The 12,920-nt window shown below is 46.6% G+C and overlaps 1 protein-coding gene across 1 annotated transcript in view; it reads right to left on the reverse strand.

Moving 5' to 3' along the window:
* The window catches only part of ABAT (4-aminobutyrate aminotransferase), a 91,704-nt gene that overhangs the window by 32,777 nt on the left and 46,007 nt on the right, over positions 1-12,920 (reverse strand). Inside the window, exons 2-3 of the mRNA XM_055409453.2 lie at positions 7,568-7,682; positions 622-719 (exon numbers count right to left, since the gene is read on the reverse strand). Coding sequence (XP_055265428.1) covers positions 622-719; positions 7,568-7,637 — 168 coding nt within the window. The 5' untranslated portion in view covers positions 7,638-7,682. The remainder of the gene's footprint in view (positions 1-621; positions 720-7,567; positions 7,683-12,920) is intronic.

Genomic DNA, 12,920 nt, shown 5'->3' on the forward strand with positions numbered 1-12,920 from the left:
CGCCCTGTGCCACATCACACAGTCAGGTTCTTTCACTGTTGGTGGGATGCTCTGCCCCAGCCCCTGACTCTGGACTCAGAAACAAGCCATGTAACTTGCTTTGGCCAACAGAATGAGCTGGAAGTAATGGTGAGTCAGTGGGGAGCCTGGCTCAAGAGACATATAGCAAGCACTCCTTTCCATCACCATGAGAACAAGCCCAGGCTGGCTGGCTGGAACATGAGAGACCCATGAAGAGAGTCACATTACCACAGGGACCAAGACAAGCCTAACGTAGATCAGCTGGTGGCCAGTCATCCCTCAGGGACATAGATGAGCCCAACACAGCTGCCTATCCAACTGCCAGTTAACCATGGATGCATGAGCAACTTGTATGCTGTTGAGGTTTTGGGACTGTTTGTTATGCAGCACTATTACAGCAATTGATAACTGATACATATCCTCTAAGAAGACTTCTTTGATGTCTTATGGAAGGATGGCCTGGTTTAAAGTTCTGGATCTCTAACGGTGAACTCTCTGAAAGCAGCTAAGGATACAGGGCCCTCAGCATGGCTGTGTTCTTGCCCCATCGGCCCTTTTTGCTCTTTCCTGAAACACACCATTCACGTGTGCTCAACTCACCTGAGATCTAGGCCCTGGGACTTCTGTCTTCATCAAAGGTCCATCGTAGTCAAATTCAACGTCGACTTTGGCTGCAGCCTGACTGATGTGTCTGGATCCTGCAGTAAACAGAGGTGGTGAGAAAGCCCTGAGCATAGAGGATACGAGAATCCTGCCCTTACAACACTGGGAGTCCCCAACAGAGGCAGTGCCAGGGCCTGAGAACCATGCCAGCCTGACGATCCCAGAACTCTGAGTGTGGTCAGGCACGGGTACCACAGGCACGCTGAGGATTTCAAGAAATGGGAAAGCCTGGTGCCAGTGATGCTGCAGGCAAGCAGGAATGCTCACATCCCACTGTCGTGAGGCTAAGGTGATGCTGACTTCCTAGTCTTTTCGACTGAGCAATTTCAGTTTTCAGGATTCATCTGGAAAATAATTGGACCAGTGCAAAAAGATGTAGATTAAAAATATTCATCATAGCATTGTTTCTAACAACAACAGAGAGGAAACAACCTAAATGTCCAACAAAGGAGGATCACTAAATAGAATGTGCCATGTCCGACCATTTTCATGGACAGCAGAATATTGGGAATATTATGTATCCATAATAAAAATTATCCAAATTTTGTAAAAACAATTAATCTATATCCATATGTATTGTGTGTGCATGCTCAGTCATGTCTGACTCTTGTGACACGATGGACTGTAGCCTGCCAGGCTCCTCTGTCCATGGAATTTTCCAGGCAAGAATACTGGAGTGAGTTGCTGTTTCCTTTTCCAGGGGATCTTCCCAACCCAGGGATCAAACCCGTGTCTCCTCCATATGTATATATAGACTCAAATTTCTCAGCCCTGGAACTGCTGACATTGTGGGCTTGATGGTTCTTTGCTGTGGGAGGTTGCCCTGGGTGCTATAGGATGTTTAGCTGCATCCCTGGCCTCCAGCCACTAGAGGTCAGGGGCATCTCCTTGAGTTGTGTCCCAAGTTGTGTCGATTAAAAATCATCCAAGAGATGAGAATTCCCTGGCAGTCCAGTGGTTAGGATTTTGATGATTTCCCTGCGCTGGCCAGGGTTCAATCCCTGGTTGGGGAGCTAAGATCCTGAAAGTGGTGTGGCATGTCTACCTGTATTCTTGCCTGGAGAATCCCATGGACAGAGGAGGCTACAGTCCATAGGGTCAGAAAGAGTCGGACATGACTTAGTGACTAAACAATAAGATGTTTCATATAAATCATGTTTGTGACCTTCACCCGTCAGAATGGCTGCCATTAAAAAGTCTACAAACAATAAATGCTGGAGAGGGTGTGGAGAAAAGGGAACCATCTTACACTGTTGGTGGGAATGCAAACTAGTACAGCCACTATGGAGAACAGTGAGGAGACTCCTTACAAAACTGGAAATAGAACTGCCATATGACCCAGCAATCCCACTGCTGGGCATACACACCAAGGAAACCAGAATTGAAAGAGACACGTGTAGCCCAGTGTTCATCACAGCACTGTTTATAACAGTCGGGACATGGAAGCAACAAAGATATCCATCAGCAGACGAATGGGTAAGAAAGCTATGGTACATATACACAATGGAATATCACTGAGCTATAAAAAAGAATGCATTTGAGTCAGTTTTAATGAGGTGGGTGAAACTGGAGCCTATTATATAGAGTGAACTAAGTCAGAAAGAGAAACACCAATACAGTATATTAATGCATATAAATGGAATTTAGAAAGATGGTAACGATGACCCTATATGCTAGACAGCAAAAGAGACACAGATGTAAAGAATAGACTTTTGGACTCTGTGGGAGAAGGCGAGGGTGGGATGACCTGAGAGAATAGCATTGAAATATGTATATTTCACATATGTGAAATAGATGACCAGTGCAAGTTCAATGCATGAAGCAGGGCACTCAAAGCTGGTGCTCTGGGACAACCCAGAAGGATGGGGTGGGGAGGGAGGTGGGAGGTGGGTTCAGGATGGACAGACACATGTACACCGTGGCTGATTCATGTTGATGTATGGCAAAAACCACCACAATATTGTAATTAGCCTCTAATTAAAATAAATAAATTAATTTTTTTAAAAAAAGAAAAACAAATCAAGTATGTGATCTGATTTCATCTTTCCACAACCCTGAGGGGTAGTTGTTATTTACTGCATTACACAGGAGAGGACACAAATACTAAAATATGCTAGTGTCTCTCTGTCACACACACACAACCTGCCAGACTATAAAAAGCCATGATATTAGAAAACATAAATCCTTAATTTTCTGCAATTGCTTAGAATATCAAAGAAGGTTTCTGAATTAATCATGCAATAAAGTGGAGCCCTTTGAACATGAAATCCAGCTAAACTCCAATACCACCCTTATTTTCAGGCATGAAGATACCAGCTTTTATTATCTTTTATTTGATCTTACAATGAAAAAGGAATTCCTAAAGCTCTTATTCCAACAGCAGAGAGTTAAAACTCATGGACCATACTGATGACTACAAACGAACAAACAATGCACACACACTCAACTGTTTCTCTCTTCCTTGGCCTGAATTCAGCATTACTGGTCAAGACTGATTCCAACAAGACCTGCATTCAACAGGTCTATCTGGATAAATAGGGCTCTTAGCATGTTGTTCGTCCCTTGTTTCCAGAAAAGGAGGGAAGTGAAAAATCTATAAGCAGGAAGTTGCCCTCTCTTCCTTTCTCCAGAAAGTGTCTTGACATCCCATTGCAGCAGTCAGATTTCTTGGGGCTTGGAAAGCAGGAATACCAGGGGTGGAGGCAGTTGGCAGTGGGACCTGCAGCTGAAAGGACCTCGAGGCGGAGCGTGTGAGGTCCTGGGGAGCTGTGGTTACGAGGATGCTGGGACCAGGAGTAAACAGGGCTGGGAGACGGGTCCAGGGTAGGACCTGGGAGACACAGCGGAGATGGATGGGGCATGAGATGGGGATGACAAGGCCAGGTACGAGGTAGGTGCATCTGGGTCAGGAACTGCACTAGTCCCTACCGTGTTCCAAGGCTTTCTGGGTGTGGATGGGAGAGGGACAGAAATGCTGGGCAGAAATCCTGGAAATCAGAATCTGCTGAGTTGTTTTTTTTTTTTGCAAATGTGCTATCGGAAAAAGGAAGATGGAGAAGCTCACATATATTCAGGCAAATGCTCACCTATTATTTTATTCATTTTTTTTTTATGTGGACCACTTTTAAAGTTTTTATTGAGTTTGTTACAATATTGCTTCTGTTTTATGTTTTGGTGTTTCTGGCCCCTAGGCCTGTGGGATCTTAGCTAGCTCCCTGACCAAGAATCGAACTGGTACCCCCCTTGCATTGGAAGTAACCGCTGGAACGCCAGGGAAGCCCCTCACCTATTGTTTTAATTAATCCACAACCTTCTTGTGAGAAGATATTGTCCCCACTTCACAGATGTGGGTCAGAGAGGTTAAGCAAGTTTCCTGAGGTCATACAGCTAGTGAGTTTGCAAGGCCAGAATTTCAGTCCAGAAAACTTGTGCTTTTCCTACTATATCTCAATTTTGACTTTTTGTAGAGGAAAATGACCCAATGCCAATACAACACTTAATGATGACATGTAATGCCACAAACCACAAGAAAAAAGAACAAGATTTGAATGATCAAGAGAGCCTTTTCCAGGATCTCTTCTGTCAAGCTGTGTGAGCAGATGTCCGTTTATTGAGCATTCACGGTGAACATGTTGGACATTACTCTGAGTTATTTCCATGGATTACCTCGCATAATCCTCACAACCCCATCGGAGGTAAATGTTATTATGAGTCTTATGTTAAAGGAGACACTACGCTCAGAAAGGTCAGTTACTTTGCCCGGAGTCACACAGATGGAAAGTGGTGAAGCTGGCAGTCTGTCCACTGGACCTCTCCTTTCCCAGATGCTGTGAGCATCATGCATGTATAGTCCATCGCATCTAGTGTGGGTTTTTGAAATGAAACATTCGCAGCAAAACAACTCACTTCCACCAAAGGCAAATTACTACCAAAAGGAGGAAGAAGTTTGAATCAACACTGAATGATCCAACATCTTCATTCATGAATCCCATAGCACACCCAGAGGGCAGGGGTGTGCCCTGACAGGCAAGACCAGGCAGGGTGGGTAAATTCAACCCAATCCTCTGGGTCTGATAATGATGCTCACTACCCTCTGTGACTGTGGCAATCCACAGAGTCAGTTTTTAACTCCAAACTGTAAAAGCTGCCATCCGATGTTTTTAATGTCCAGCAGCAGATCTTCCCAAACAGCAAGGGTTCTCTATGTGAGCCTAGCTAAAGTCAAGATCAAGTTCAACTGGAGTTATTTGCTCTGCTTTTAAAACAAAACACCTGGGACTCCTCTGCTGGCCCGGTGGTTAAGAATCTGCCATCCATAGTGGGGAATGCAGGTTCAGTCCCTGGTCAGGGGAACTAAGATCCCACAAGCCGTGGAGCAACTAAGCCTGTGCTAGGTAGGTAGTGCATGAGCTGTAGCTAAGACCTGATGAATCTTCCGTGCTAATGACTCCCTTCCACTTGGAACACAACAGACCTGCATCTTTGGGGTTTATTTGTTACATAATTAGGGGTAAGCATTAATATGCTTATCTTCTAATTAAATGAAACAAACCCTCAAAACCCACTAATAACTTCTCAAGGCTATCAAGGTTAAAAAAAAAAAAAAGGAAAAACTGAGAAACTCATAGACCAAAGGAGACAATGAAACTGGATTGGACCCTGGAGCAGAAAGAGGACCTGAGAAAAAGCTGCTGAAATTCACACACTTGTCTAGAGTTTGGTTCAGGTCAAAGTACTAAGGTCAGTTCCTCAGCAATGACAAATGCATCCTGGTGATGTAAGATGATAAGACTGGGGAAAACTGGGTGAAGAGCATGTGGGATCTCTTTGTCTTGGCAATTTCTCTGCACATCTAAAATATTCCAAGATAAATGTTTATTTGAAAATAAAGCCTGTGGGAGAGGAGAGAACACTTGTACTTTTAATCACAGTCAAGATAGAAACGCCTGCAACATTCAACAAGGAGACCAAGGGCTCCACTGACAATTTGTCTTCAGAAGGCAGATGGGACACACAATAAGAAGGAGACATCGTGATGACAAGCATCGAGCTCTGAGAACTGGGGGCAACCTGGAGGGTCAGGCATCCGAAGCAGGCTACCACAAGCTTCCTTCTCCCAGAGCTGCTGGAGGCAAGCTGCATGCATGCTCAGTCGCTAAGTCATGTCCAACTCTGCAACCTCATGGACTGCAGCCCGCCAAGCTCCATAGGAGTCTCCAGGCAAGAATACTGGAGTGGGTTGCCATTTCCTTCTCCAGGGGATCTTTCCCACCCAGGGATCAAACACACATCTCCTGCATTTGCAGGCAGGTTCTTTACCACGGAGCCACCAGAGAAGCCCAGGAAGCACATTGAGGGGATGGATAATAATCCAGTGGTTGGAGCTGGAGTGACGTAAGAAAAACTTAAAGTGGTCCATTTTTAAGGACAACTAGCCTAGAGGGACAGCTTGCTGATGTAATAGCCGTTAGGATACTTGCGTGGGAAAATCCAGACAAAGGGGGAGTAACAAATCCAGGTGACTTTCTCCGGAAGGTTGTTAAGCCCATAGTCCACAACCAATGAGGGACTGGGGGAGGGACCTGGGTGCCGAGAGGATAAAAACCCCACTGTAACTTGCCCACCAGACGCCTGATCTTGCAACATCGTCATCAAAGCCTTGCTTCTCGCTGCACCTTGTGTCTCCAAGCCCATTCCTTGGGTTTGGGTCGGTGGGCTCTATTTCCCACATCTGATTTGCGTTCAAGGGGCTGTGTGACTTGGCTTTTCTGAGCCTCAGTTTTCTCATCTGTAAACTGGGATTCACCCTTTCCTTCCTTGTGGGACCTATGGAGGGAGGTCTCCTGAGATCATACAGGCAGGGTGCTCACTGGGCTATGCTGCCTGAACTCAGTGAGGCAGAGAGAAATGGAAGCATCTGAGAGGGACTGCATATAAAAACAGGGACAATACTTTACTGACAAAGGTCCGTCTAGTCAAGGTCCAGTAGTCAGGTATGGATGTGAGAGTTGGACCATAAAGAAAGTTGAGCACCGAAGAATTGATGCTTTTGAACTGTGGTGTTGGAGAAGACTCTTGAGAGTCCCTTGGACTACAAGGAGATCAAACCAGTCAATCCTAAAAGAAATCAGTCCTGAATACTCATTGGAAGGACTGATGCTGAAATTCCAATACTTTGGCCACCTGATGCAAGAATCGTTTCCTGATTCATTGGAAAAGACCCTGATGCTTGGAAAGATTGAAGGTAGGAGGAGAAGGGGACGACAGAGGATGAGATGGTTGGATGGCATTACCGACTCGATGGACATGAGTTTGAGCAAACTCCGGGAGATGGTGATGGACAGGGAAGCCTGGTGTGCTGTAGTCCATGGGGTTGCAAAGAGCTGGACACGACTGAGCAACTGAACTGAACTGAGAGGGGCTGCGGTAACAGCATGAGCTATTGGCCATTTGGGTGCGGGGTGAGTGGAGGTAAGGGAGAGCAGGGGGCAGGGCAGCCATTCCTTGGATAGGGCCCACTCTCTAGTGTCCTTGAAGCTTTTAGGTGAATTACAAGGGTTTTTGTAGTTTCCTTGTTTCTTGGCAGCAAACCTAGCTCTGTGTTTCCCCCAGTGGTCCCCGTGGGGATGGCTTGGGCCCTTCTGGCCTCGATGGCAAGCAGAGCAGCTCCAGGGCAGATCAGCTCCCTGCCCATTGCTGAGCTGTCCTCCCGGGCACAGGAACACATGCCGGAGATGGGAGGGGCGGCCAAGGGGACAGTTTCATGGGAATGGGTGGGACAGCAGGTCCCTTTGTCCCCAAGAACTCTTCCGGACCCCTAAGTCTCTAGTCTGGATTGCATCTTCCATTAGGACCAGTCTTGCCAAGATCCCTCAGGGCTTACCTGGCACCAACAGGCGGTAGTTGTGCTGGAAGCTGCAGACCAGCCGCTGGGTGAGCAACATGGAGGCCATGGTCCCCTCCGCTGGGAACAGAGACCCCAGTCACACGCTCTGGCCCTGAAAGAAACCAGAAACTCAGAGTCAGGCCAACAGAGGCCACGCCCTTGCTGGCCAAGTATCCCACTCCCCACCACTTCCCCATATGGTGGAGAAGGTTCTGCTAATATCAGATCCTTTGCTTTCATGCAGAAGGTACAGTCTATTTTTTATGATTTTAAAAAAATCATAATTTATTTTTTGAGCTTTGCTGGATCTTCCCTGCTGTGCAACTAAAGGGCTTTCTCTAGTGGCGGCCATCGGGGCTACTTTCCAGTTGCGGTGGGCAGGCTTCTCACTGCAGCGGCTTCCCTTGTTGAAGAGCACAGGCTTGAGGAGTTGTGGCACTCGGGCCCAGTCGCTCCCCAGCACGTGGGATCTTCCCAGACCAGGGATCGAACCAGTATCCCTTGCATTGGCAGGCAGATTCTTAACCACTGGACCATCAGTCCTACACTTTATTAAAAAAAAAATTTTTGACTGAGTGGTTTGGTGATCTTAGTTCCCCAACCAGGGATTGAACCCAGGCCATGGCAGTGAATGCGCAGAATTCTAACCACTGGATCGCCAGGGAGGTCCCCAGAGTATATACACTTTAAATCAAAGCCTGTTCACCTTATGTTTGTTTGTTTTTATTATTTTCTTAGTTTATTTGGCTGCACTATTAGTTGCAGCATGCGGGATCTTTAGTTGCAGTGTGCGAACTTAGCTGTGACATGTGGGATCTAGTTCCCTGACTAGGGATCCAACCTGAGCCCCCTGCATTGGGAGCTGGAGTCTTAGCCATTGGATCACTAGGGAAGTACCCCATGTTGTGTTTTTCTTGACCTTGCATCTAGGTAGGATTATTACACCCACTTTCCAAATGGAAAAACAAAGAGAGAGGACAGAGTTGACTAGAAGACAGAGTTGGCTGGAGGACCCTCTGTGGGCAAGCTGGCGAGAGGGTCTCGTCCACCTGGATAAGCAAAGCAGCCTGCGTCCTACATGATAGAAAAACTCAGATGGAGGAAACTCTAGAGCAGACATCCTGGTGCCCGCTTAGTGGGGGAGGCCAGGAGGCCCCCCACCCTTTGCACACACAGAATGTTGGTGGCTGGGTCGCTGGGAACCCTGCAGATCCAGAGCAGTACCCGGAGGCCACTTTGAGGGGTGGACTTCTCCAGCACAACCAACCATCCTGAGTGTGTTCTGGACCAAGAGGGTTGGTTCCAGAATGTGGAATTTTCAGGTTTTGCTTTTTTTTTTTTAATAGAATTTTTACTCACAAAAATAGCAATCACATGAACAAGGGATGCCTTCATTTATTTTATTATTTTTCTGATTCTCATTGTATATGTATTCATTTATTCATTTTTATTGGAGTATAGTTGTTTTACAATGTTGCGTTGGTTTCTGCTGTGGTGTGGCATGTATGTGATTAGTCGTGTCTGACTCTTTGTGGCCCCATTGACTGTAGTCCACCAGGCTCCTCTGTGCATGGGATTTTCCAGGCAAGAATACTGGAGAGGGTAGCCATTCCCTTCTCCAGGGGATCTTCCCGACCCAGGGATTGAACCTGGGGCTTCTGCACGGTAGATGGATTCTTTACTGTCTGAGCCACCAGAATCATCCAGGATGGAAGTGACTGTTCTTTTTTTTTTTTTAATGTTGTAACAGAAGGCTTTTATGAAAAAATATATCTTGCATGCGGACAAAGATTAGAAGGGAACACATAGACACACAGTGGAAACCACTATTATCTGGAAGCTTAGAATAGGAGTGATTTTGAAATTTTCCATCTTTTGCTGAAATGTTATTATTTCCCTTTGCCACCAAAAAAAAAAAGTCAAAAGTGATAGGGTGGGAAATATTAGCAGCTCTAGGTGTGGTAAAGAAATGACTGAGACCAGAGAAGCCCCAGGGCAGCGCTTCTCAAACCAATTGATCATCAGTTCAGTCTTCAGTTCAGTTCAGCTCAGTCGCTCAGTCGTGTCCGACTCTCCGCGACCCCATGAATCATACATGCCAGGCCTCCCTGTCCATCACCAACTCCCGGAGTTCACGCAAACTCATGTCCATCGAGTCGGTGATGCCATCCAGCCATCTCATTCTCTGTCGTTCCTTTCTCCTCCCGCCCCCAGTCCCTCCAGCATCAGAGTCTTTTCCAGTGAGTCAACTCTTTGCATGAGGTGGCCAAAGTATTGGAGTTTCAGTTTTAGCATCGCTCTCTAAAAACATATTGATGTGTTTAATTAATGTATGTGCATGCTCAGTCACATCCGACTCTTTGAGACTCCCATGGACTGTAGCCTGCGAGCTTCCTCTGTCCATGGGATTCTCCAGGCAAGAATACTGGAGTGGGTTGCCATTTCCTCCTCCAAGAAGTGACTGTTTTGAAGGGTATTTGATCCCCCTCAATCTGCTCAACCATCCAGGGAGTAGGGTATCTCCCCATTTTTGATATGAGGAGACAGAAGTTCAGAGAGATCATGGTATTTGGCCTTGATCATAGGATTGCTTGGGACTGCCTAACCCCAAACCCTTGCTCATTCAGTGACTAACAAAACACCTAACTATAGAAGCAAGGGGCTTGATGAATACAAATGATCCTGTTAAGAGAGGAAATGTTGCTGCTTTTCACCTGAGAAAATATTATTGAGGAAAGCACGGTCTTGGAAAGTGTGACCATAAATTAACTGAGAAACCAGACTCTTTCTGTGATAACTCAATGGATTTTTTGATCTATTCCAGAACAGCCAACTCAATGCTATTAATTTAGCAGCCTGGTAACTAGGTAGTGTTAGTGGTAAAGGACTGCCTGCTAACGCAGGAGATGCAAGACACTCAGGTTCAATCCCTGAGTTGGGAAGATTCCCTGGAGAAGGAAATGGCAACCCACTCCAGTATTCTTGCCTGGAGAATCCCATGGAGCCTGGCAGGCTGCAGGCCATGGGGTTGCAGATAGTCAGACACGACTGAGCGACTAAGCCCAACAACACAGCAAGTAGGCAGAAAGAGCGATTGCTATCTCTCTTTGAAGACTATTCGCCTCAAATGGGAGCACTAAGGACTCCACACAATTCAATTTCCATTAGATGTGTGTTTGAAAATGAGAGAATGTCGGAGAACTCGAATATTAACACTTGAATGCTCTGCAAAAGTGAAAGTCACACCCGTACACTTTCAATTACAAAATGTCACATTGGGAAATATATCTCAGTGACATTTCAGTGGCCCGCAGTTGAAACTGACCTTATAACGAAACCTGATCTCTATCAGACGTTAGTTCTCAGCACAATATATTTCCAACAATCAGAAGAGTTGATGTCATTCATTCACTTTCTCTGGCCCCCTAATCCAATCAACAAAATTAATAAGGTACCCGTTTCACGAAAGGCACTGCATTATCTAGATACAGGAGAAAACGAAGATGAATAAAATGCTGCTCTCTTTCTAAAGCTCATAATTTAGTGTCAGAGGAATGAGGGGGAGAAAACAGGAGAATTTAATGTAGTAACTGCTTTACCCATCATGTCAATAAATCCTTAAAACAACCTGGCAGGATATGTAGATGAAGATATGCCCAGTTCACTGTCAACAGCTAATTCTGCATAAGACAGAATGGAATCTTTACCTTTGCTGGTATAAACAAGCTGCCAGGAGAATAGAGAAATTAATTCTAGCTGTGTGTGTGTGGGTGCTGCCCCTTGAAAAGCTGCAAGGTTTCGGAAGCCATAGAAAGAAAGGGGAAGTAATGAATGCTAAATTGCTTCCGTCGTGTCCGGCTCTTTGTGATTCTGTGGACCGTATCGTACCAGGTTCCTCTGTCCATGGGATTCTCCAGGCAAGAATACTGGAGTGAGTTGCCATGCCCTCCTCCAGGGGATCTTCCTGACCCAGAGGTCGAACCTGCATCGCTTATGTCTCCTGCATTGGCAGGCGGGTTCTTTACCACTAGGGCCACCTGGGAAGCTGAGCTAATGCTCAAAGGCATGAAAAGATGTGGAATGCCCATGGACTTGTTAGGGGAAGCACACTGATTGAAACTGCCCACCCCGGCCAGGCACCATAGTAACCATTTGCATGAGTTGTTTTATGACAGGAGATTCTGATAAGGAATACAGGACTAATAAGCCACCACCAACTGGAAGAGTTTGGGAAAGGTCGAAAGGAGACACCGGGTGTCCGTCCACTTCCCAGAATCCCTCTCACTAGCATCCATCTTGGCTGAGCGATGTGGGCGCCACCAGGAAAGACTCTGTATTAGAATGATTGGCCAAAGACCACCTGGAAACTAATCCCATCACCATAAAACACGAGACTGCCAGCCACGCGGCAGAGCTGTTCTCCTGGGTTCCCTCACCCTCCTGTTCTCCACCCGTGTGCCCTTCCCAATAAAATCTCTTGCTTTGTCAGCACGGGTGTCTCCTCCGACAATTCCTTTCCGAGTGTTAGACAAGGGCCCAGTTTCGGGCCCTGGAAGGGGTCCCCTTTCCTGCAACAGACTCAAGCATGATATCTCAGAACGGTGAAATGGAAGATGCACAGAATTAGTGTAAGGTCGGACCTCAGTGGCCATTGTTGGACTTCTCCTCCCCCTCTTCCCTTTCCCTCCTGCGGACTATTGTGCTCTATTCTCTCATTCCCTTCCCCACTGCTGGAGTGTCCTTGAGGTGTCGGTTCATGGTAGAGATCAACCCTCTCCTAACCTCCCCCTCCTAACCTCCTGTCCAGAAACAGCAAGAACTGTTCCGCTGTGTCAGCACAACCTTGAGCACACCCAGGCAACCAACCCAGTCTTGCCCCCCCCGCCCCCCCCCCCACCGGCTAACTGACCTATGAGAGACCACCACTCCAAATCTTGCCTAAAGTTAGTAAGTTGCCTCTTGCCTTTGTTCCTCGCGGACTTCCCTGACCTCGCTCTGTTAGGTCCGGGAATCCCGCCCAGGGGCGCCTAGCCATTGAAGCCTGTTACATTATCTATTTGGAATCTGGGTTCTTTTATTTAACATCATTGGGCCGTTTAGACCTTACAATTAGGTCACGGGGACTTCCCCAGTGGTGAAGTGCATGAAGTGACTCCATGCTCACAATGTAGGGGGCCCGGGTTCCATCCCTGGTCAGGGAACTAGCCCTGGAAGTGGCAACTATAACATCCCACATGCTTCAACAGAGATTAAAGATTCCGCATGCTACAACAGACCCAGCGCAGCCAAGTAGACAAATATTAAAAAAAAAAATCTTCTAATTGCCAGATGGAACCCACTAGAGAACCTC

Source organism: Moschus berezovskii, chromosome 27 (genome assembly GCF_049115385.1).
Source record: "Moschus berezovskii isolate FMDL1 chromosome 27, NW_MosBer_1.0, whole genome shotgun sequence".
Classification (NCBI taxonomy): Eukaryota; Metazoa; Chordata; class Mammalia; order Artiodactyla; family Moschidae; genus Moschus; species Moschus berezovskii.